Below are 25,975 nucleotides of genomic sequence, written 5' to 3'. Positions count from 1 at the left end.
GCCTCCCCTTCCGCATCTTGTTCTGCAGTTACGTGTTTCTACGCTGCTTGTCTCTGTATTAGGCTGCCATCCAAGTGTTGAAATGCAAGCTCAGTTCCCGTGGGATGTCCGATCGGTGCTCGGAGCCTGGGCCCGGCCTGGGCTCTCGGGCCAGCAAGGGACAGACAGAGGAGGATTCTTGGCAGCCCCGCCATCTACATTTCTTTGGAACATTCTCCTTTTCCTAAGTTTCGAGGACTGAACTCAGCAATGTCTTTACCAGAAATTTTCAGTTTCTTGGAGCTAGTTGAAGAAACTATGTTTCCCAATAAAAGCACCCAGCAGACCAAATTATCCTGAATATTGAGGTTATATATTCTTATTACAAAGAATATATGGTATATTCCACAAAGAATATATGTGGAATATTATAGCCCTGCTGTCATATTTCTTTAAATGGTCTTATTTGAAAACTGACCAACTGGATTCTATCACAAATAACTAAAGAAAGAGACTACAGACTCCTTTTTGCCACCAGAGTACCATTACTCAAATAGGAGCAACAGATCGTGGGATCATGTAAAAGATAATTTAGTGTGCAAAAAAAAAAAAATTCTTAATGTAGCCAGGTACAGTGGTACACACCTGTAATCCCCGTCCTTGGGAAGCTGAAACAGGAGGACCTCAAGTTCAAGACCAGCCTCAGCAATTTAGTGAGAACACTTCGCATCTCAGTGAGATCCCATTTCAAATAAAAAGTAAAATAGGGCTGGCGGCGTAGCTCAGAGGTAGAATACTCTTGGGTTCAATCTCCAGAAGAGACAACAACAACAGAATAAAGTCAATATATTTGAAAGCAAAGTAAAAACTTTCTTTATAATGGAAATTGGGCCATCTCTGGTTGTTCCTATCTGCCTTTTACTGACTCTGAGCCATTTATGAATTGTAATTATGACATACTATACAGCCACTTGGACCTTAAATATCTTCTAAAAATCGTCCTGTTGGATATTTTTAACGAAATATACACTGAGGAACTTGCAGATAACGTACAGATAGGGAGGCATCATGCTGCAGCTTACTCTTAAATACTTAGAAACATGCAAATATGCGTGCATGTGTAGGCATGCATACATATGCCCACAAATATATTTAAAGAGAATAAACGATAAAAGTAAACCAGCTATAATCAAATATTAACACATTATGAAAGGTATCTTTTAAATTTTCTAAGTCTAAAATTATTTAAAATTTTAAAAGGAAAGAAGCCTCCGAGACTCAGAAGATGAGTTTGGCTCGTTTTAGATTGTCTCTGCACGTGAAACCGTAGCGTTACAACGTGGACTTTCATAGCAAGGCTGACCGCAATCCATGCTTTTTTTATTAGCTTTTTTGCAATACTCTGTAATAAACCTGCCCAGAATTCAGGGGGAGTGCCTAACGAGGACCACAGGAAGCATATAAAGTTCAGGACGGGAAAAAACAGCTGCACACACATCAGCTTTTCACATCAAACATCATCTTCTCTTTTACGACTCAAGTGTTTCCCATGAGATACACAGAGGCGACCGTCGTACATGTTTGTTTTACTTGTCTTTCTTTTAAATTGTAGACTTGCAGAAAGGAGCCCAGCTCAAATTGTCTGTCTGGCATGAAATGTGTATGTTCTGTCTATGGGAAGGAGGCAAATCTTAGTAACAGAAAGTTTTACAAATGTATTTTCTAGAAAGGACGGATTGAGAGGATCGAGAGTCTGTCAGCTGAAGAAATTTTTGTTTTGTTTTGTTCCCTAAAGTACTCAATGTAGATTTCCACAAGGAATTAATAAGCTCACTTAAAGAATATTTTAATTTGTGTCCTCATTTTATTCCTTTGTAAGATAATCAGATAGTCATTTCCAGAACCTATTATGTTGATTGATAGATGCTAGCTTCCAAGAACAATAGCGTTTGGGGTGTTTGTTTGTTTGATTGTTTGTTTTGTGGTACTGAAGATTGAACACAGGGGCTTTCTACCTCCAGGCTATCCTCCCAGACCTATTTTATATTTTATTTAGAAACAGGGTCTCACTCAGTTGCTGAGAGCCTCGCTAAGTAGCTTAGACTGGCCTTGAACCTGTGTGATCCTCCTGTCTCAGCCTCTCAAGCGCGGGGATTACAAGCGTGTGCCTGGCTGATATGGGAGTATTTTTGTGTCTCGGAACTGGGTGTGACTTAGCATGTAGCAGGAGAGCCAGGGATGTGCGCCGTGCTGCGGAGGAGGGCCCGCCAGCACCTCTGCTGTGATCCAATCATGATCCAGCCTCCCGAGTCCGCGGCCCTGACAGTGTCCGTCCACGGTGTGTCTGTTGGGTGCTGTCCTGGGACCGTCTGCCCAGACGTCCGCGGCTGCCAGGTGGGGTACTCACTCGGCTGGCCAGCTGTTCTGTCCAGGAAGAGGCAGCGAGGCGTGGGGGACGACGTGGCCTGCCCGCCCCTCGTGGCTGTCACTGCTCTGGACACGTCCTCTTCACCTGCTCTTCTCCCAGAGTATTGAAACCAGACAGTAACATCCCCAGACCCAAGTCCGCCGCTCACTGCTCAAACGTCAACATGTGAGAAGAGAACGGGTGGGAAGGCATCCAGGCTGAGGCCTAGCTCTGAGAAGACGAGGGCTCTTGACTTTAAAGTTCCATCTTGGGGAAGAGGTGTGCGCAACAGGGCCCGTGTGTGGAGGGAAAGCAGGTGCGCTGGGCCCGCGGCAGGAGGCGGGGACCGTGGCTCCTTTTTGCCTTCTCCCACCCCCTGTCGATACCTGGCACTTAACCTGGACTAACTAAGGCTAGTTATAAACATAGCACTTTCCTGGAGGGTAAACATCACAGTGTTTCATATGCTTTGTGCTAGCCCTGCACAGAATAAGGAGGGTGCGACACAGTCAAATGTTATCTGAAGGTCTCTAGGATTCTCTGGGATTCTGGTTCTGCAGTTATTTTTGTTTTTTTGTTTTTTTGTTTTTTGTTTTTTTTTTGCAGTACTGAGGATGGAACCCAGGAGCATTCTACCTCTGAGCAACAACCCCAGCCATATATATATATATATATATATATATATATATATATATATATATATATATATATATATATATATATATTTTTTTTTTCCCCCCACGGATGCAATCTGGGGCATTCTTTCTCCATGCTATATCCCCAGCCCTATTTTTTATTCTTTATTTTCAAACAGGGTCTCACTGAGTTACAAAGGACCTCATTAAGTACCTGAGGCTGACCGCAAACCAAGATCCTCCTGTCTCAGCCAGTGTGGTGGCGCACACCTGTAATCCCTGTACTTAGAAGGCTGAGATAGAGGATCGGAGGATCAAGGAGGTTCAAGGCCAGCCTTAGCAATTTAGCAAGGCCCTCAGCAACTTACTGAGACCGTGCTTCAAAATAAAAAAATGAAATAGGGTTGGGAGGTAGAGCTTGGAGGCAGAATGCTTCTGGATTCAATCCACAGTAACACAGAGAAAGACAGACCAACAGACAGAAAAAGAGAACGCAAAGCAGCTAACATCTTGCTCTGTCAGGCCAGGCTTTTCTTCAGAACTCAGGACGCCAGGCATAAGGAGCGGAACCAGAAATCACTCTGCCGAGGACAGAGAGGTGGAGGAGGGGTCTGCAGCCACACGGAGCCTGGGGGCTGGCGTGCCTCCCAGCGAGTGCCTTCTTCCTCCTAGAATGGGAGCGAGAGCACTGTGGCTCAGCCTTTTCACATACTGTTGGAATCTCTTTTTAAAAATTTTTTTCTTTGTGTAATTTCTGTAGAAAATTTGAAAATAAATTTTTGTGAAATGGTAGTCATTTTCAAAAGTCTCTAATTAGAGCAGAAACAAGTGTACCTTAACTTTTTCCAAAGGCAGCTACACAACCCTGTGTGTGTTTCTGTTTTTTGTACTAACCCAGTTGAAATAATTAGGAGATGGGAAAGACGAGCGTCTTTATACTATTTAGGATCCCATTAGTATCCGACTGGTACATTGCATGTCTCAGCCATGAGATGGAGACATGGGTTTAAGAATCCCTTTCCATACTTTTGGAATTTAGTTTCAATAGCCTGCCTGCCTCCTCCTCCTCCTCCTCCTCCTCCTCCTCCTCCTCCTCCTCCCCCTCCTTCCCCTCCTCCTCCCTCCTCCTCCTCCTCCTCCTCCTCCTCCTCCTCCTCCTTCTTCTTCTTCTTCTTCTTCTTCTTCTTCTTCTTCTTCTTCTTCTTCTTTCTCCCCCCCCCCCCCCTCTCTCTCTCTCTCTCTCTCTCTCTCTCTCTCTCTCTCTCGGATTGCACCCAGAGTATTCTATCTCAGAACTACACCCCAAGACCTATTTAATTTTTTTTATTTTGAAACAGTCTTACTAGGTTACCACATGCTGGCCTCAAACCGTGACCCTGCAGTTTGGGCCTCCCAAGTACCGGGGTTACAGGCTTGTGCCACCGCACCTGGCTTCGATAGCATCTTGAAAACTTCTGAAGAATACAGGTCTATTCTCTTCTCCCTCTTCAGGGTTTAAGTCATTAACTAAGAGTCTCTGGTGGATATCATCCTTGAAAATTATTTCCAAATACGTACTACCAGCCGTGAAAGCTTCATCATCGTAATCTCACTGGAGCTAATTTGTCAACCGGGAGGCTATTCTTAGGCAAGCCTGCTCCTGTCAGGCGGGATGGCGGGATGCGCGTCCCCTGGCATCTGTGTCTTCTGAATGGGAAGCTAATTAACACCGCAGAGCAAGCGCCCCCGCTCTTCCACCCCTCTCATTCCTAGAGAGGCCAACCTCCTCCCTCCTGGTCCTCCTCCTCCCTCCTGGTCCTCCTCCTCCCTCCTGGTCCTCCTCCTCCTTCCTGCTCCTCCTCCTCCCTCCTGCTCCTCCTCCTCCTTCCTGCTCCTCCTCCTCCCTCCTGCTCCTCCTCCTCCCCCTCCTGCTCCTCCTCCTCCCTCCTGCTCCTCCTCCCTCCTGCTCCTCCTCCCTCCTGCTCCTCCTCCCTCCTGCTCCTCCTCCTCCTTCCTGCTCCTCCTCCTCCTTCCTGCTCCTCCTCCTCCCTCCTGCTCCTCCTCCTCCCCCTCCTGCTCCTCCTCCCTCCTGCTCCTCCTCCCTCCTGCTCCTCCTCCCTCCTGCTCCTCCTCCTCCCTCCTTCTTCCCTCCTCCTCCTCCTCTGGATTAAATCCAGGAGCATTCTACACCCGGCTAGACCCCAGCCTTTTTATTTTTCATTTCGAAAGAGTCTCGCTAAGTTGCTGAGGCTGGCCTCCACCCCACAATCTCCAGTCTCAGCCTCCCAAGCACTGGGAATCTAGGCGTGCCCACCAGGCCCAACTGAGAGATTTTTTTGAAGCTAGCTACCTGAACAAAAGCTAGTTTATCCAAAGTCTTAAGGGGGCTGCCACTTAAAATTAAAGAGAGCCAGGCGTGGTGGAACACACTTGTAATACCAGCATTCAGGAGGCCGAGACCAGAGGATCGTGGTTTGCGGACAGCCTCAGCTCCTTAGCGAGGCCCTTTGCGACTCACTGATATTGCGGTGAAATGTGTTTGGTGTGTGCGGGGAGAAGTAATTCCCCCACCACGACCACACAGACAGAAAAACAGAAAACCCGTGGATTCTTGTCCTAAGCTAAGAATAAATATGCAGAGCTTGGACAGTTGCTGAAGATTTAAAGAAGTTTATTAAAAAGCTAGAAATACAGGAGATAGTTACAGCCCTGTGCCCGAGGGAGAGGCACAGGGGGGCAATTCGAATGGAAATACCTCAGAACCCCAGTATGCTGCGTTCTTATCCTGAACCAGTCCACAGCAGGTCCTTTGATCTAGAGATAGGCTGCCCTATCTCTAGCCCGGCTCTGTTTCTGCTGTCTCCAGCTGGATTGGGGGTGGCCCGTCCTCCTTCTGACACAGACCTTTCCACCTTTGTTTTATCCCCAAGATGTGTTAAATTGCTTTTCCGGGGTCTGTGATTTCTTTCTATCCCTTAGGCCATTTGTTTCTCTTTTAGAAATGTAAAGAAGCCCCTTCCCTGGCTCTGGCTTTCTCTTAGTATAAACGATATATTTTCAGAATTGGAAATCTTTCCCAATACTGATACATTAATACATTTTAAAACCTCTCCCCAATACTAGTACAACTGAGACCCTGTTTCAAAAAATAAAAAGACTAAAAAATTAGGGCTGGGGTACAGCTCAGAGGTACAGTGCCCCTGGCCTCCATCCCCAGGACCGCTAAATCATAGATAAATAAATAACATAACATAAAGAGAAACAAGGTTTAAATCTCTGAGCACAAGGAGCATTATAAAAATCACATGTGTGCACCTGTGACTTTGACTCATTACCAACACTGACCCCTTTAAGAAACAGAAATGGAAGACGCTGAGAAGTCAGTTCTGTGTATTCACACCCTCACCACCAGCACCCCCTGGAGCTTGTCCCATGACTCAGCCTCTCAAGCACCACTGGCCTTTCTCTCTTTCCTTTTCTCTCTCTCTCTCTCTCCCGCCTTCCTGTTGCTTCAATGGAAGCAGCTCAGAAGAATTGCTCATGGTTGCTACTGAAAGTAGAGGAAGAGAACAAAGACATTTATTTCCTACCAACCTTGGCCATTTCTCCACAAAAGCCATCGCCGGGCATCTCAGGGCCATAGCAGCCCTGTAGCCAGAGTCATGGGAACCTCGCAACCTCCCAGGAAATCATTTCTTCTGGTCATCTTGTGTGGCCAGAAGGACTGGCTGATGGTTTATCCGTCACCCACCTCCATTAGAGCTAGACACAAACGCCGCTGGTGTTTCCTGGCGGTGGGAGCCAGTGACCTGCAGTTTACTGAGACATGCGCATCCGTGACCTTGGAAGCAGTCTATAGGGGGGTGTACCGAGCATGTGGGATGGAGTAAGAGAGGCTGTGAGTTCTTCACTACTGCTGCTGGCGGCCTGCTGGTGATTCATAATACTAGTCTCCATGTTTTTGCGGGGCAGTCCCGAGGATTGAGCCGAGGGGCACTCTACCTCTGAGCTCTGTCCCTTCCCTTTTGTGTTTCGAAACAGGGTCTCTCTGGGCTGCTGACGGTCTCCCTTGCTTGCTGGAGCTGGCCTTGAACCCGTGATCCTACTGTCTTAGCTCCATGTATGGGATTGCAAACACGTGCCACCGTGCCTGACTTAGTCCCGACTTTTGTAAATACTTTTCAGAATAAAAGTTTAAAATACTTTATTTATTTATTTTTTGTGGGTCTGGGGATGGAACCCAGGGGCATTTGACCTCCGAGCTACACCCCCAGCCCTATTTTTTATTCTTTATTTTGAAACCGGGTCTCACTGAGTTGCTGAGGGCCTAAGTAGCTGAGGCTGTCCGCGAACCGCGATCCTCCTGTCTCAACCTCCAGAATGCTGGGATTACACGCGTGCGCCATCACGCCTGGCTTAAAATACTTTATTAAACCTAACAAAAATTAGAAATTTGGTATTTCTAATATATTATTGGTATTTCTGCTAAAAAAAAGTAAGCCTTACTAGAAATCTTGCAGTCAGGACCCTTTGACTCCCAGCTCCCTGTCCTGTGTTCCTTTACTTCTTAGCCTGGTGTGTGTGTGTGTGTGTGTGTGTGTGTGTGTGTGTGTGTGTGTGTGTGGTGTGTGTGTGTGTGGTGTGTGTGTGTGTGGTATGTGGTGTGTGTGTGCGTGTGTGTGGTGTGTGTGCATGTGTGTGTGCGTGTATGTGTGGTGTGTGTGCATGTGTGTGGTGTGTGTGTGCGTTTGTGTGTGTGAGGTGTGTTTGTGCGTGTGCATGTGTGTGTGCGTGCGTGTGCGTGCGTGTGTGTGTGCGTGTGTGTGTGCGTGTGTGTGTGGTGTGTGTGTGTGTGCGTGTGTGTGCGTGCATGTGTGTGTGTGTGTGTCCTCATGTGATTGTGTGTGCACACGTGTATTCATTATACATCTGCCTCCCCTACTAGAAAGCAGACTCCAAGCTGCAGTGCTGGCGCTCTCCTGTAATCCCAACTGAGAGGCTGAAGCAGGGAGGATCACGGGCGGAGGCCTCGGCAACCTCGGCAAACCTTGTTTCAAAATAAAAAGGGCTGCTGTCTGGCTGGAAGGTAGATGCCTCTGGGTTCAGTCACCAGTACAAAAAGAAAGAAAGAAGAGAGAGGGAGGGAGGGCGATCCAGGAAATCAGGGACTGGGGCAACATTACGTCCCCGTTGCGTGGGAGATGACGGAAATCCGTGGTCAGTAAGCACGTGCCCCATGCGTGGCTTCTAACTAACGACTTTCATTTTGCTCCTCTCTGCTTGTTTTGCTTTAGTTGCAGAATTAAGAAAAATCTTTGAACCAAAGACAAAAGAATTTTTAGAAATGAAAAGGTAAGATACGCTTAGTAACCAGGCAGCCCCGGAGTCCCCCGGCGCGGGTCGCACTCACTGTCTGTGGTTTATTTGTTTGCTGGGTGTATTGCACAGAAAAGAGAGAATTGCGCGGCGTTTGGAGGGGATCGAGAATGACACCCAGCCCATCCTGCTGCAGAGCTGCGCGGGGTTGGTGACCCACCGCCTGCTGGAGGAGGACACACCCAGATACATGCGCGCCTCCGACCCGGCCAGCCCCCACGCCGGTGAGCCGCCCGCCGGGGCCAGCCAGGCACCTTCTGAGGTGGCCCTGACCAGTAATCCGGGGGCATCCCGGTGCTTGGGGGGCTGAGGCAGGGGGATCGCAGGTGTGAGCACAGCTTCAGCAACTCAGTAAGACTCTCGGGAATCTAGCGAGATCCCGTTTCCAAATAAAAGAATAAAAAGGGCTGGGGGTGCAGCTTGGAGATAGAATGCCCCTGGGTTCAATTCTCTCCCTCTGTCTCTCTCTCCCCCCCCCCTCTCTCTCTCTCACACACACACACACACACACACACACACACACACACACACACACCCCTAGTAAACAAGTAGGAAAATGAGGATTGAACCTGAAGCATTGAAGCATTCCATCTCCACATTACACCCCAGCCATATTTTATTCTTTATTTGGAAGCAAGGTCTCGTTAAGCTGCCGAGGCCGGCCGCATACCTGTGATCCTTCCACCTCAGCCTCCCAGGTACAAGAATCACAGATGTGCACCACCATGTCCGGCTGATCAAAGCCGATTAAAGCAAACAAACAAACATTTAGTATTTAGAGGAAACATCTATTGCATACATAACCCTAAAGCCCTGCAGACCTTCTAGAATACAATTAACACTTAGCATGTGTCTTAGAATGAATGAGATACCCTTCCATAAAGCAAGTCTATTTATTTATTTGTCCTGGAGATTGTACCCAAAGGCATTCAACCTCTGTTGTATTTTACAACCCCAGCTGTATTTTAATTTTTGTTTTGAAACAGGGTCTTGCTAAGTTTTGTTGAAGCTGGCCTCAAAACTGCGATCCTCTTGTCTCAGCCTCCCAAGTACTGGGATCACACCTGGCAAAGCAGTTCTGTTCCTATGTCCTCTCTGCTGGGGTAGTTATCATAAAATCAGATTGATTAAGTTAGAAGTGTGTGCAGTATGGCAAAGGTTTAATTATTGATGGAATGCCTGTTGGACAGGATATTCTGAAGCTTAAAAATTGACATGCCCAAAGTAAGGTTTCCAAATATAAGAAGATACTTTGTATGAAACATTAATGACATTAAATATTTCACATAGAAGAAAAGAAGTGCAGGGTGTGGTGGCGCATGCCTGTCATCTAAGTACCTAGTAAACCGAGGCAGGAGGATCTCGGGTTCGAAGCCAGCATCGGCAACTTAACAAGACCCCATTTTAAAATAAAAAGTAAGAAGGACTGGGGTGTAGCCCAGAGGTAGAATGCCTCTGGGTTCAATCCCCAGTGACGAAGGCAGGCAGGAAGGAAGGACACAAGACTGGAAAGAAAATATAGAATTCTCAGGTTATTAGTATATAGTGTATAATGCTGATTTGAGGTTTTTACCTTTATTTTCTTTATGTTAGACATTTCTGGCATCACGTATGTATGCTACAATTACAAAAAACACTTCTGTAAAAAAAAAAACTCTAAGATGTCCATCTGTATGCTGTGATATGTAGTTTTTTTACACGAGTAGCTTTCACGTATTTATGAAAACACAAAGCAGGTAGATGGTAGACAGCCCATTGGTTCTATTTACTCTCAGAGCCTCGGAAACCACACCCGTTGCTTGTCAAATGAGAGCATTTCCACTATCTGCCATCTCTTCAGAAGACTCTGAACTTGTCCTGTGGCCTCACATGTGAGATACTAAACTCAAAAACAAGAAGGGGCGAGGCAGGCGTGGTGGCGCAGGTTTGTAATCCCAGTACTTGAGAGGCTGAGACAGGAGGATCGCAGGTTCGATGCCAGCCTTGGAAACTTAATGAAACCCTTTTTCAAAATAAGAAATAAAATTGGTGTGGGGGTATAACTTGGAGGTAGAATGCCTCTGAGTTCTATCCCCAGCACCAAAAAATAAAAATTAAAGGTAGCGGCCTTCGGGGCTCACAGGGCAGGAAGGCGTTTCAGCCCAGCTGATGTGGGCACATCTGGCAGCGCCCCCTGGGTTCCTAGAATGCCCTCATAGCGCTGGTCCTGCGGCCGGGCGCCAGCCTGGAGTCTCTAGGCACCACCTTGTGGTCTTCTTGCAGGTCGATCCAATGAGGAGGAGGACACGTCCGATTCTTCCGTGGAAAAGCAAACTCGATCCAAATACTGCCCAGAAACCTCAGGCGTCCACGGTGACCGGTCCTGCGGCTCAGGCGCCATGGACCCCCACAGCCTCGAGTCCATGGACCCCCACAGCCTCGAGTCCAAAGCCCAGAGAATGGCCAGGTACAAAGCCGAGAGGCGGCGGCAGCTGGCCGAGAAGTACGGGCTGACCCTGGACCCGGAGGCCGACTGCGAGTACTCGTCTCGGTACACCAGGCCCAGGAAGGACCTGGATGCTGCAGAGAAGCGGGGCGGGAAGAGCGAGGACCCCGAGGAGGTCGGCAGGGAGCCGCGCTCCGCCTTCCCCCGGCCCTGCGCCCCGGAACCCAGGGACTGCGTGGACACGGAGGTGCTCAGCGTGGAGACCCAGAGGCGTGCAGAGCCCAGGGCCGCCCGCCAGGCCCTCGACCTGCCCGCCGCGGCAGAGGCACCCACGCCCTTCGCCATCTCGGGGCGGGACTCCACCTCCGCTGAGGTGCCAAGGGCCCCAAAGCAGGCGCTCAGCTCCTCGCTCCAGCAGCCCGCCTCCCTGAGCCACTCCACGGGCGACCCGACGCCCGCCGAGGCGTGGTCCAGGTGAGCATGGAGGCTGCCGGCCTCCTGGCCTCCCGTGCTGGGGAAATGATAGATATGCGTGTGTGTGATAACAAGTACAGGTGTTATTATAGACATAAACATATATGTGTGTCATAGGTATACACATGTATGTATGTAGATATGTGTATAAGGCTATAAACACATTTTTTGAACTTGCCCAGTACTGGTACCAGCAAGGCGCCTTACATGCTTTTTGCTGGTGTTTCTTGTGTTGTTTTTGAAAATGATTCAGTAGGTGTAGGGGGATACTCGTGGGGGTTGCCTCTGGCGGGCGATTGCTTGGGCAGGGCTCCCCGTGCCCGCTCAGGGGCGTGGAAACCCTGTGCTCCCTAACCTACACATGCCCGGTTTCTCACGGCGGGGATGATGTCTCCCTCGGTGCCTCTGTTACTTCTCTGGGCTCCTGTGGCTCAGTGTTCTGCACGCTGGCCGACATTTGCCAAGTAAGCCTGAGTTAGTATTTTTATCTGTTGTATTGGTTGCATGAGTCACTGGTAAAAGGAAAATGGGGGCTGGTTCAGAAAGCCAGAGCGGGACCTTCTGGCGCCCTCCAGAAGGAAGCTTTGTAGAGAGCCCAACATGCAGCCAGAGCCACCGAGAAAGAAGGGCTCGTGGTCAGTGGGGCCCTTCCTGCTCCCCTTCTGTCCTCCCTCCCTCCCTCCATTTCTTTGGTGCCCTGGGGACTGAACCTGGGCTCATTCTACCTCCACGCTACACCCCTAGCCCTCTTTACTTTTTATTCTGAGCCTGGGTCTGGCTAGGTCTGGCTAGGTCTCACTAAGTTGCCGAGCTGGCCCCGCGCTTGCAATCCCCCAGTCTCCGCCTTAAGTCCTGGGAAACGATGCGTTTGCTCATCTGATGAGAGGCGTATTTCCAACCATCTCAGAGTCTCAGCCTCTCCTAGTTCTAGTGGTATTGTCTGTCCACACAGGGCTAGAGATGTCTGCAGGGCCACGTGACCCTGGGCTTTCTGCCTGCCCTCGGCTCCTGTCCACTCTGGCCAGCAGGATCTCTAACACATGGTCCCGGAGCCAGGGGAGGGCATCCTGGCAGATCTCAGGCCAGTCCGTCCAAAGCAAACTCCTGTGCACCTCACAGACTTGTCCCGCTGTTGGGACGCATGCACGCCCGCTGCTCTCCCAGCTTGGGGCTGTTAATACAAAGTCCAGTCCTCCTCCTCTCTCCTTCTTCTCCATCTTCTAACTGTTCTCACTGACAGGTGACGATGCGTGTTCATTGAATTAAATACGAATGTGTCCCCACAGCACCAGGCTGCAGTGCACAGGAGCTGAACCATCCTGTGTGTTAGACTTTCAACGCAGCGTTCCGTCCGAGAGCGCAGGCCCTTGCCCATCTTACTCCTAAGGAGATAGGCAGGATAGCTACTTTTCCGACAAGTGACTCTTAGCAGGTGAACTGTTTATTTTAATGAGATGCAGAAGTGAACAGCCTTCTTCAGGAGCTGAGTCGTGTGGTACAATTGGAAGCTTTTATGTCCTTGCAGCCGGACGCCCACATGGTGAGGCTGACTTTACTGGGCTAGAAGTCACTTTGCTGTGGGGGCAGGGAGCACCTTTTAGTTGACTCAGGAGTTAAAAGGAGCTAAAGGATGTTGCGATGTTCTTAGCGATGTAAACAACTAGCTCTTGTAGCTCTTGAGAGCAACTAGCTCTTGTAGGAGAGAGCTCAGGGGACTTCTTCCTGGGAAAAGAATTCCACCAGCCTCTCGGACATCAAACACCCTTCCTGACGTCTTTGAAGTCACCACCTCCTCCTACAGTAACCCTAGGACTCTCCAGCGGACGTGCCCTCCCCCTCTGGGGAGCTGGCTCACCCTAACCCTCACAGAATACGTTTTCTGTGTTAAAGAACTTTAGACTCTTAGAACCAAAAGTAATTCTGTAGATTACTTAATTAAAAATTCATATTATACTTGGAAAAAAGCCCAAGGATTTAAAACATCACTTGATTGAGACGACAGATGCATGCTAATAAAAATGGAGCCTATACCCCACGCGCGCACAGGCTCCGGCTCAGAAATTTCACGTCTGCGCCCCCTCGTGTGTGCATCAGTGCTGCTTCCCGTCAGAGAGGGGAAGAGTGCGGGGTTTGCCCTTGGAAGGGGAGAGGTCTTAGGAAAGAAGGTCTGCCCAGGGACATTGTAGAAACATTCTAGGATGATTTACATGCGGTATTTAAAGAGCCTTGTAAGTGAAGTCGAAACACAACCTGGGGTGACTCCGGCTCAGCCTTGGTTTGGGAGTTAATTTAGGCTCTGAGGTGGTTTAGCGAATTATTCAAGAATGTTCCACTGAAGCCCAGCGTGGTGACGCACACCTATAATCCCAGTACTTGGGCGGCGGAGACAGGAGGATCACCTCTGCAATTTATTGAGACCCTCTTTCAAAATTAAAATAAAATTAAAATAGGGCTAGGGGTATAGCTCAGAGGTATAATACCCCTGGGTTTAGCCCTCAGTGAAAAACACACACATGCATGCCACACACACACACACACACACACACACACACACACACACACAATTGTACGGAGCTTGCTGTGTGCCAGGCATTGGGATCCTAGCTGGACACCTCATTTTTAAAATGTGGGAAATGGCTGAGCCCCCGCAGGGTGGTCATGGTTCTGGAAGCCAGAGTTGGTCTTCTGGGTACCAAGCATGGGTGCTAATTCCTTCTCCTTGGGGATGTAGCTGGACCACGCTCCTAAGGACGTGGTGAGCGTGCTAGATGTGGAGGGGAGGCTCTGCGGGCAGGGCCGCTGTTGCCCACCCAATGCAGCCGTGGCAGGAGGGGCTGAGGTGCGGCTGGACAGCCAGGGAGGGACCAGTCTTGGAACTCCTTAGATGCCGGGACCGGGCCTTTGGCCAGTGCCTTGTGGACATTGGGACACACCTGAGGGTTTGGAAGCAAGCATGTAGAGGATGTATTTTAGAAGTAGCAGGTAGAGGGTAGAGGATTGGTGTGCAGGAGAATCACTTACGGTCAGGGAGGCCAAGCGGAGCAGACGTTGCATTCCCTGGGCCTGAGGGGACGAGGTCTCTGGTTCCAGGAGGGCTACGCCATTCACCTGATCCTCCTGTTCAAGTCCGGGGACATCTCAGATAGCGTGGCCTCCCTACAGATTTCTCTTCAGATTTCTGAGGAGAGATTTGAAAATATGCTTGATGGCCGAAAGAATGAGGGAGGGAAGAGAGATACATCGGGAACAGGGATGAGAGAGAGGGAGAGAAGGAAGAGAACAAGGACAGAGAGCACAGGCCGGCGCAGCAGTAGTGGGTGTGTGCATAGCTCCCCAAGGCTACGATGAAACGCCTGAGGCAACTAACCCACAGAGAGAAAAGGCTTCTTTCTTTTTTCTTCTTCTTCTTTTTTGGTGGTACTACAGTACCTGGAAGCCCTTCTACCTCCGGGCTATACTCCCAGATCTGTTTTATATTTTTATTTGGAAACAGGGTCTCTTAAGGCAGCGCGGCTGGCTCCGAACCTGTGCTATCCTCCTGACTCTGCCTCCCAAGCGCGGGGATGACAAGCGTGCCCACCACGCCCAGCGAGAAAAGGTTTCTTTAGGTCATGGTTCTGGAGGTTCTAGTCCAAAATCAGGCAGCCTGTCACTCTGGGCCTCTGGTCAGGACAACACACGTAACGGGCTGAGCAGACAGGCCACTTACACAGCCAGCCACACAGCAGAGAGGGACCAAGAGGCCGAGACCCCACAGACCCTCTCCTGGCTCCAGGCCTGCCACCGAGCCCCGCCTCTGGGGACCTAAGGAGGGGTGCGCATCCGGACTGTCGCAGGTGGAAACTAGCAAGATGGAATTTGATAAAGTCCTGGGCATTGAACTCAAGGTCTCACACGTGGGACGCACGCACACGCTACCACTGACCTGCACCCTCACTCTCCCCTCCATTAACCTAGTCGTTTTATGTAATTATTTATTTAATTTTAGTGCTGAAGTTCAAACCCAGAGCTTCATGCATGCCTGGCGAATGCTCCACCACTGAGCTATACCCCCTTCTTTCCTCCTACCCGTTAATTTTTTTTAACCAAGACTTATTTATCAAAACAAGTTAAGCATTATAGTAAGGACCGCCGCATAAAATAACAGCATCCATGCAAGTTAAATAAATAAATAAATAATAGGCATGATTCTAGTGTGATCTCTTTTTGATCATATATTTAAAACTCACCTGCTATTAAAGTACCCCTTGAAAACAGTATCCCTTGACTCCAGAAATAAGTTCCATAATTTTTAAAATACTTTTCTTGGTACATTGTAATTACACAACACAGTACGATTCAAAGTGATACAGGCACACATCACTTGCTGTATTTCTCTTAGCATAAATTTCATACTTTTACAAAATATATATTATGTATATATTAATTTACTTGAACTAGGGATTGAACCCAGGGGCATTCTACGTTTGAACTACACCCCAAGCTCTCTTTTATGTTTTATTTTGAAACAGGGTCTTACTAAGTTGCCGAGGGTCTTGCTATAAATTGCCGAGGCTGGCCTCGAATCTGCGATTCTATTTCAGCCTCCCAAGTACTAGGATTATGGGCATGGGCCACCATGTCCACCTGTGATTTTCATCTCAGAAATGCTGACCCACCCTATCCTTGAGAAAACTCCTGATAATTTTTCATGGCGACACTAAGTCTTATTCATGTCCTTGAAGGTCATTTTCAAAACACTGGATGGCAAAGTCACGGTTGACAAAGCACCCCATTATACCTGGCTGTGTTAGGACCTCAGAATAGCTCTGTGAGGTGGGCATGCAAGTTATGGACACGTGACACTGTCCCCAAAGCGTCCGTGTTTTGTTCTCTCTGGCCTCTACATACTTTCCAAGTTGTCTTTCATCCTTAGCTGCAGACGATACACGTTCCTTGATCCAAACAGGTGTTCAGAAATCCGGCCCTTTACCCTCCAAGTGGAACCGAAAATCACCTGCATCTTAATTCTTTTCTGCGGGAGACTGCTGCAGTTCTGGGGAGAGGGAAGCGGGAGGACAGGGGAGCGCAGGGTTGGGATTTTACTGGAGAAACAACTAAGTCCAAGTGTGCAACAGGACGGAGTTCGGCGGCTGCGGCAGGCCACCTGATGGTGGGAGCGAGCTCTGGCCTGGCAGCTTGAGCCCAACTCCGACTAAAAAGCAAGTTAATTTCATTCTAATTCCCGCTCAGCTCCTGTGGCAATCGCTGGGAGCTGCACCGTGCTTTCAGCTAGTGCTGCAGAGGTCTGCAGGTCAGCTCATGGGGACCTGAGTCTGCTTTCGTGCGTCTTGGCAGGATAACCCTGCCTCTGTCCTGTGAGTCGTTTTGCATCCTTAGCACAAGGCTCCCCTTGCCTGTGACCTTCCTCTAAAAATCGTCAGCCCAGCAGGCTTACTTTGTCACATTCTACTCTCTGTTTTATTTGCTTGAGCGTCAAAGAATGAATGCGTAAGTCAGCTGGGCGCCATCTTAACGTGATCCAGGCTTTCCCGTGGCCTCTGGGTCGTCCATACAGGCGGGCGTTAGCAAGCACTCAGCCAAGTGGGCCAAGTTAGCACTTGTGACTGTGGTGCTGACTGCATTACCCAGTGATGAAAGGAAAACACACTGGCAACTAAAAGTCCGATCTCTTTGAGTTTCTTTGTATTTATTTCCTTTATTTGGCGGGCATTGTTTTGCACGAACAATATCTTTATATTTGGCTCTTTACCGAGGGCTTCGACAAGATTTGTGGAAGTTAAGTTGTAAGAGGAATTATCTGAAGTTTTGTCTTTTGTACATGGTAGCCCAGGGAAAGTCCAACACGAGTGGTTTCTCCAGAAAGATTCTGAAGGGGACACACCTTCCCTTATCAACTGGCCGTCCAGGTACAGCTCGCGTTGACTGCCGCTCTGGCTCCGGGATGCTCTCCCGCCTCCCCTCTGACCTGCCTGCCCTCCCCACATTGGCTAAGGCTGACTCGACCTGCGCCCTTTTTAATGGCCATGTGCTTGAAAATCACCTGTTCAAAGAGAAGGTGCTTCCTAATCCTTTGCTTTCCTCTCCCAGGCCGCTAATCCTTGCTGACAGCCTTCCTCCTCCTCTCCCTCCCTCCCTCCCTCCCTCCCTCCCTCCCTCCTTCCCTCCCTCCTTCCCTCCCCCCACCTCTGACCACCCCTCCTGGTCCAGCTTCTCACCAGGTCACACGGAGCTGCCAGCAGGGGCAGCAGTGAGTGCTGGGCAGCCCTTGGCCACATCCTCCCAGTGCCCCTCCTGCCCCACCCCCTGCCCAGCGCTTCCGCCTCCTCGTCCCCAAACCAGTCAATTTTCAACAATTACATTTAGGGCATGTGGTCTGAAAAGCAGACAAAGCCTTCTATGATTTCGTTTTTGTGTTTGGGGGTGGGGAGAGGCGGAAGTCGGAATGACCGAGTCACTGGAAGGACAAAGCGCCATGCACTGCATTCCCAACAGTGACTGTTCTCCGCTGAGGACAGCATTCAGATCGTCTGTGATTACAAGCTCACATTCCACAGGAGGGCCTGACCACATTTCAGTCCTCTTGATTAACAGAGCTTGTAAATATGAAAACCTCCAACACTGGCCAGTCTCCGGGAAAAACGACTACTCAGAACACTGGGCCCCCATAAATTGTTCACAGTGACTACCTTTTAAGTATGCTTCTCATTTTTATTTGATAAATTTGTGGATATTGTATTTAAAACTCAGAGGAGTTTATATGTAATTTAGCAGGATATACCTGTCCTTCAAAGGACTATTCTGAAATAATGACTTTTGCTGATTGTCTCACATAAATCAAAGTTTATTTTCCCCCCAAGAAATTGCTTTTCCCATTCTAAGATGACTCTTTTTTTAAAAGGTTACAACCAATCACTGATCTGTTCTCAGTTTGAATGGTTTCCCCTTTTCTCCAGTCATGGTACTTTAAAAATAGTAAAAGAACTAGCTGACACACCTGTTTACCCTTTGCTAAACATTAAGCCACAAGTTTTGCAAATCCCACACTCCATACATGGTGTCACTGCCGTAGACTTTGTGTTTTCTTTGTGGTGCCCTGGGCCCTGCAGGTGCTAGGCAAGTCCTCTCCCGTGGGCTCCAGCCCCAGCCCTCTTTTATTCCCATTTAAAAAGCCAGACAACTGAAGCTTAAAACGGGCATCTTGGTTGCCCAAGACTCTTAAGGCTCCATGCCAAACTCTTGGCTAGTTCGCTTCTGCCTTGATGGGAAAAGCTCTGTGGCTTTTGAGATGGATTTCAGCTTTGCTCTCAGAAATGTAAATAACAACTCCAGAAACAACAAGAGCAGCCTCTTTTGGAGGAGGTTTTAACCAGGGGCGCATCAGGGCGGAGGGGACTGGCCCTTCTTTCACACTTTCAGGAACGACTCTCTTTCTCTAACGCACTGTTTCAGGAACGACTCTTTCTCTAACGCACTGTTGCTACTCCTGTAAGCAAGAGGTTCAGATTGGTCACGTGACTTGTGTGGATGACCGTAGTTTGCATGAACTATGGGAATCGAGTTTGCATGAAAAAGCTTGTGGATGTTTCACTGAATAACAGACAGGTGCCTATCCCATCTTGAGCTCAGTACAAAGCATAAATAATCACAATGTCCTTATATTTCCAGGAGACAATGAAATTTTGTTTGGCCACTAGATGCATATTTCCCTGAAAACATCTCCCTGCCCTACTGACCCTCCTCCTATCCACATACCGAGCCTGTACAGGCAGAAAGCCTACCAATTCAAGGCACCAGCCTCAGAGTTTCCTAATGTATACTGAAGGTGTAGATTATTGAGTTTTTCTGGGACTTCTATGTATTTTAGCTCAGAGGATCCCCAGGACACCCTGTGACCCCTCTCAGTGTTGTAGGGAATGGGGTTCATTCTGCACCACTCTGAAATAGGTGTGAAAATCTAGAAACTTAGACCCCTTTCACTGGCAGATCCTGGGTTTCTGTATTAAACCATGTGCCTTCTGCAAGCTGTTTTCTCTGAGTTAGTTTCTACTCCCCGGTGATCTGAGATCCAAGCGTGGGCCCTTCCTGTTGCGCAGTTACTGTACACAGCCACTGAAATCCTGTCTCTTTCTTCAAGAGTTAAAGTTAGAGAAAAGCTGGTGAGAGAGGAGAGTGCTCGCAGCAGCCCCGAGCTCGCCCCAGAGCCCTTCCCTGCGCGGAGACCACAGCCCGTGTCCGTCCACTACCTGTCCTTTCAGTCTGAAAATTCAGCCTTTGATAGGGTCGCCAGCAAAGCGGTGAGCTCCATGCGGCAGCCCAGTCGGGGCTACGTCCAGCCAGCAGATCCTGGGCACACTGCCAAGCTGATGACCGCGGACACCCCAGAAAGTGTGTCTGAGTGCAGCTGGGATGGATCAGCCATCCCCAGTGTCGTAAAGCCTCCCACCTTGAAGGTTCTAGAAGGTGAGAGAAGGGATGCCCCCGTCCTCCATATCTGTGAATCGAAAGCAGAAGGAGATGCGCTCTTCCCTGAAGCGCTGGGGAAAAGCCAGAAGATGCTCTTGGCCCTGGAGGAGAATGGGCATCCGAGAAGCCATGGGGACCCCCCTGGGAAGGAAGACTCGGGGAAACCAGTGAGCGCCGCCGTCACTGTAGAAACTGCTCGGGAACCTCAGGCCCAGCACCAGCCCGCCGAGAGAGTGGGCCGGAGCGAAATGGTTTTCTATGTTCAGAGCGAACCCGCCTCCCAAGATGCCGCCGTGACCAGCCACAAGAGAGGGGGATCGCCCCGGAAGCACAAGGTCCGCACGCGCTCGCTGTCAGATTACACGGGTCCCCCTCAGCTCCAGACCTTGGCATATAAGGACCCGGAGCTGGAGCCACGGCGGGCCAGTGCCGAGGGGCCCAGTGCAGACGCTGGCATGCTGGACACCAAGGTTTCTGTCGCTCAGCTCCGAAGTGTCTTTCTGGAGTCTGCCAGAGCCAGCAAGAAACCCGAGCTGTAGGTGATGTGTCCGGCGTCCTCTCGATGTGTGATCTGCACGTCCCTGGCAAAATGACTCACTTTCAGCGTGTGTGGTGTCCTGCGATCGTTGGTGTTAGCTTAGCTTACACACGTGTGCAGGGCAGACTGTAGGAGAAATGGCTCACGAACTACCTTTCTGCTTCTGTCTACTAACGGGGCGTTGGAGGATGGGTGGCTGGGAAGTCCCGCCTCCATCCGTCCGTCCGTCCGTCCGTGCATGGGAGAGGCATGCAGAGGGGTGTAGCCATCCGTGCCTGGGCTCACTGAGATGCCTAAACCTTTGCTTTATTCTCTTTCTCTGTCTCCCCATCTCCCTTCTGTCTGCTTTCTGCCCTCCGATCCTAAAAGCCAATCCCGGGTTGAAAGGTCGACAGAAGGAGTTGGCTTGCCCACCGGTACGGAAGGGGGCAGAGGGTCCCGGAAGCCCAGACGCTATTTTTCTCCTGGTGAAAGTAGAAAAACTTCAGAGAGGTTTAGAACTCAACCTATAACCTCAGCGGAACGAAAGGAATCGGATAGGTAGGCCCGTGTGTGGTTCCGCAGCCTCAGAAGCAAAATACATGACTGGAGACTTCACCAGTCTGATGGCCCTGATGCTGTTCATAGAGAGAACACTGGCCATTTCCTGGTTCATGCAATCTATCAGGGGGATTTATTTGGCCTATTTAAATATATTTTAAAGAATGCTGACCTTTCCAGCTGTATCACAGTTCTATTTTAAATTGCATTCTCTGGTAAGAAGTAAGAAACATTTCTTTATTCCGTGTTTATAATTTTTCCCTTGTTTAATTAGAATGCTAAGTGAGTAATTCACTGGATTTTCTATCTAGATAGCACAAGAAATTTATATTCATTTAAATGAGAGGCTCCCGTATTTAAGTTTCTATATTCTATTTTCATATGCTACTTATTGTATAGAAATGAAAAGGACCGTCAAAAGTCCACCATCGGTCCTGGTTAATAACTTGCTCTCGGTTCTGTTTTTTCTACAAAATGTGCACTTGGCTGGAATCGCGTATCACGCACACCACAGTGTCCGTTAAGAGCTGTAGGTGTAGGTCCGCAGCTAATGTCGCCGCGGGGTGAACTTATCGAGGAGAATTCAATCGCGTCTTTATTTTTACTTGAATGTGATGTTATTTTACCTGGCTCTTCAATTTCCGCCACTAATTTTTTGTTCTCATCTGCTAATGTCTCTCCTAGGTACACTTCAAGTTCAGAAATGCCAACTGTGGAGGGCAAGTATCTGTTTTCCTTTCTCTTCCTTTTCCTCTCATCTAGGTTAAATAAAGTGATTTTTGGCATTTTGAGAAAATAAAATTATAGAACCTATGGGTTTCTTACTTTTCCGCAAGTTTTTATTTCTGCGAATATAAAAAAAGCTAATTGCAAAGTTTCTAATGATCCTTCCCTTATTTTTTATGGGAGTTAAGAGAATACGGAAGATAACAGTGTAAAAAGCACTGACTTGAACCAAATAAGCAGGTTTTTCTTGTTACTACCACTCTACAACCCTAAGTGACTCACAAAAATCTATTCTTGACTCTACATTGGTTCAGTATTGTAGTAGAAATCACCATCTAGACATGATTTGATTTTGTTTGAACTGTAATGAGAATTAGTCCCTTTTCACTGAAAAGATAAAATGGGGTCTTCCCAAAAAGAGAAGAATCCCAGTTGTTACTTTGGGATTTTTACCTATTCTTGTATTCAAGAGATTTCCAGGTCAATCTTAGAGAATGTGACAAGACAATACTAACACTTTATAAAGATCTACAGTTCTCATTTCGTGGCCCTTTACAGATGAGGGAAAGGTGGACGAGCGAGCCAAGTTGAGTGTCGCTGCCAAGAGACTGCTTTTCAGGGTAAGGTGTGCGTGAGGGCTTGCTCAGAAACCCTCGCTCTGTGGAGGGAGAATCCCAGAGCCCCTCCTCCTCTGCTCAAGCTCTTCCTTGGTATGCTTGTCAGCTTCTCATTACTGCAACAAAGTGCCTGAGGTAATGAACTTAAAAAGAGGAAAGGTCCATTTTCACTTATAGTTTCGAGGGTGCCAGCCTGTGATCAGTTGGCCTGTTGCTTGGAGCCTTGTGGTGAAGCCGCTGCACACTGCAGGAGCATGTGGGGAAGAAGAGACCTGGGTCCCACAGTCCTCTGAGAGCTCATAGCAACAAAGACCTAAGCTCTTCCCACTAGGCCCCGCCTCTTAAAGGTCCCACCACCTCCCACTAGGGTCAAGCTGGGGACCCGGCCTTTCACACATGGGCCTCTGGGGAACAGTCCAGATCCAACCTATAGCACATGGCGTGGCCTTTCTCTCCACCCTGCTGTCCCAGCCTGAAGTGTCCACTATGGTGGTACAGGGGTCTCTTTGGTATCCTCTCCCCTGGGTCCTATAGGAGAACAGAGTAGAAGCCTTCTGCTATACTGGTTTCCTTGAGTTCAGGAAGAATCCACGGTGTTTCTCTTCTTAGGAGATGGAGAAATCCTTCGATGAACAAAACGTCCCAAAGAGACGCCCGAGAAATGCAGCCGTGGAGCAGAGGCTGCGCCGGCTGCAGGACAGGTCCCACACCCAGCCCGTGACCACGCAGGAGGTGGTCATCGCTGCCACGTGAGTCTCCTGGGGGAGTTCCTGGCCTTGGCAGTAATGTGTTCTTAAAAATATACATATTTAAATATAATATCATAAAGATATATACATATGTATATAATAAAAATATAATACATATTTAAAGAATTTTAAATAGAATGAAGTGCTATGAAGAAAATTTAACTAGATGCCACAGAGAAATTAGTATTTTGAGATTTTTTTTGTTTTACTGTCTCTTTAAGCTTTGAAATGACATGTGTTATCCATTTTGCTTAATTGTTTTCACCCATGAATTTTGGGGTTTTTCTCTCTTTTATGATTAAAAACATGAAGCAGGAAAGGAGGTCCAATAAAATGAACCCCCAGCTTCAATCAGCCGTGACCGTGAACCTGGCCGGTTCCACCTGTTTCTCCATCAGCCTCCTCTTCCTCCTTCATGATTTTCAGGCAAACTCCAGACATCATTTGGTCCATAAATATTTCAGTACCTCTCTCTAAAGGATAAGGGTTCAATTTATATTTAAGTAATCAATCCATACTGCTTAAGAATTGATCAGAAGTTTGATGACCTTATAAAGTACAGGACCTCAGTTTTGAACAGTACATTCCAGTATTTCAAAAGTAATTTCTCAAAATAAGTCACCCAGAGATAATGGCTTCAATCAAGTGAAAATGTTTCTTAGGTTTTTTTAAAATAGTTTTTGTGAGTATTGACAGTCAACAAGGCCTCATCAGTTTGTTTAAATACATTTTTTTTTTAGTTGTTGGTATAAAATAAACAAAAACCCCTGAAAGCAAGAGAGCATATACAGGGGAAAATGACCACTTTGTAAGTCTCAGTGAATCTACGATGTGTGCTTAGAGATGTTATGTGGACACTAATTCTTTTTAAAACTAAAAACTAGGTTGAGAACAACATTCTTTTTTTTTTTTTTTTCCAGCACTGGGGATGGAACCCAGGGGCATTTTACCTCTAAGCAACACCCCCAGCCCTATTTTTTTTTATTCTTTATTTTTTTTATTCTTTATTTTGAAATAGGGTCTCACTGAGTTGCAAAGGGCCTCACTAAGTAGTAGCTGAGGCTCCAACCGCGATCCTCCTGTCTCGGCCTCCCGAATGCTGGGATGACAAGCGTGCGCCACCACGCCGGGCTGAGACAACATTCAAGACCGCGGCTGTCATTCACTGACTTACTGATAGATAATATTAGCTTTTTTTTATTGCTTTTTAAAAGAAGTGCATTCTAAAGATGAATCTTCTCCGAGCCTATGTCCATTCCGCTTACTTCAGGCAGCCCCTGTCTCTTATTTCCTAAATCGGTCACTGCTTTGGGGGTTCTTTAATTTCTCGTAAAGCGATTAGCAAAAATAACGCTTAACGTTTCTGAATTTAAAACCATGCTTCCTTTAATGCGTCTCTTCTTCTCTCTCCTTATGAATGTTCCTTCTTGGGCAATTGCTTGTCAAGTGAACCTACCCCCGCCTCGTGCCCCGTGGCCACCCACCCTGTCCTGGCGAGACTTCCTAGTCCCACTGTAGCTAGGAGTACCGGGCCACCCGCCAGGTACCGACAGCAGTGACTGCATGCGGGACCCGGCGCGGAGGTGCTGGGCGGCGGGCGACTCAAAGCCTTGAATGCCTGTCACTTGTCTGACAAACGTGTCCTCGCAAGTGATGTGTCCCGGAGTGTGTGGCGTTTTGTTTTGTCCTAGCACGAGGTACTGGTGACTCCACGTAGGCCTGCATGAGAAAACACATCATCCACCCGTGTCTTTATGTCCCCGGCGGGCACCAGGATCACGCTAACTCACTTACCCATTTGTTTTGTTTTCTGTTTTTCATAATAACAGTCATTTCTCTTTTAAAAAATGTCACTTTTAATCTAAGCTGTTTAGCACTTACAGATGACTCAAAATGGAGTAACAAATGGAGTGCTAACACAGCCGTGGAGGTTCTGTTAAGACCCAGGTTTTCCCTAAAGTGTACATAGACACGAATACATGTTAAAAATAATCCTCCCTGTTTTTAACTTAGAGAGAGAGAGAGACAGTGCCCTTGTATTTTAGGATTGAGAAAATAATTGATGGTGTCTGATCACAGATGTTTTTACTGCTATGTTTTAAATTGCAGTGTTTTGAAATTATGCCCTTAAACCATGTAAATATCCCTTTTGTTTTACTGTTATAGGCCAAACCAGAAAGGCTAAAAATAAGATTAAAAGAAGTAAAATGATAGTGCAGGGGTAACCTGGCTTTACCCAGGAGCAGGGGCCCTCGGGAAGTGGCTCCTTCACCCAGTGTAGGGTGCGGGCCTTGAGGAAGCACCGAGGCCAGGCGGCCTCTCTCACACCCTACCACACACAGACACAAAGATGGCTCTTTGGTCCTGGGCAGCCAGGCTCCACCATTACCAGAGTAGAGGCCGACGGCTTCTCATTAGACTTGAGACTGAGATTTGCTAGTGGTAGAAAGAAAACACAGTCTTGGAAACTTTCAAGATTCACAGTGACCATGTAAGCTGGAAGCCTCCTTCCCTTCTAGCTGGAAATTTGGGGATTTGTATTATGTTATGTATGAGTATGGTGCTGGAAATTGAACCCAGGGTTTTGCACATGCTAGACAAGGGTTCTACCACTGAGCTGGCATGGTGACAAAAGCCTGTAATTCCACTACTTAGGAGGCTAAGGCACAAGGATCGTAGGTTTGTGGCCAGTTTGGGCAACTTCAAGACACCCCGTTTTAAAAAAAATGTTTTAAGTGCTGAGGGTGTAGCTTGAAGCAGAATGCCCCTGACTACAATCCCCAGTACCTCCCCCACCAGAAAAAAAAAAAAAAGGACTCTACCATTAAGCTATCCCCCAGGGTTAGTTGGGGAGATTTATGTCACCTGAAGTCTTCACTTGCATGTCACTGGGAATTCTGTTTAAATACTTTCAAAACACTGGTAGAAACATATGAAAGAATCTTTAAAAAGAAATCTCTTGGAGCCGGGCCTGGTGGTCATGCCTGTAATCCCAGGAATTGAGAGGCTGAGAGACAGGAGGATCACAGTTTCAAGGACAGTCTCAGCCACTTAGTGAGGCTCT

General features: G+C 48.1%; 1 protein-coding gene across 1 annotated transcript in view; it reads left to right on the top strand.

The window, feature by feature from the left end:
• The window catches only part of SVIL (supervillin), a gene marked incomplete at both ends in the record, with an annotated part of 99,713 nt that overhangs the window by 10,273 nt on the left and 63,465 nt on the right, over nt 1-25,975 (top strand). The window contains 10 exons of the mRNA XM_080717151.1: nt 8,295-8,352; nt 8,449-8,600; nt 10,639-11,275; nt 17,104-17,184; nt 19,413-20,276; nt 20,649-20,819; nt 21,504-21,538; nt 22,104-22,165; nt 22,772-22,911; nt 24,359-24,454. Of these exons, the coding sequence (XP_080573277.1) occupies nt 8,295-8,352; nt 8,449-8,600; nt 10,639-11,275; nt 17,104-17,184; nt 19,413-20,276; nt 20,649-20,819; nt 21,504-21,538; nt 22,104-22,165; nt 22,772-22,911; nt 24,359-24,454 (2,296 nt within the window). The remainder of the gene's footprint in view (nt 1-8,294; nt 8,353-8,448; nt 8,601-10,638; nt 11,276-17,103; nt 17,185-19,412; nt 20,277-20,648; nt 20,820-21,503; nt 21,539-22,103; nt 22,166-22,771; nt 22,912-24,358; nt 24,455-25,975) is intronic.

This window comes from Muscardinus avellanarius (assembly GCF_963383645.1).
Source record: "Muscardinus avellanarius genome assembly, chromosome: 20".
NCBI classification, from domain to species: Eukaryota; Metazoa; Chordata; class Mammalia; order Rodentia; family Gliridae; genus Muscardinus; species Muscardinus avellanarius.
The sequence above is the reverse complement of the archived record's forward strand: the minus strand, read 5'-3'. Positions and strand labels throughout refer to the sequence as shown.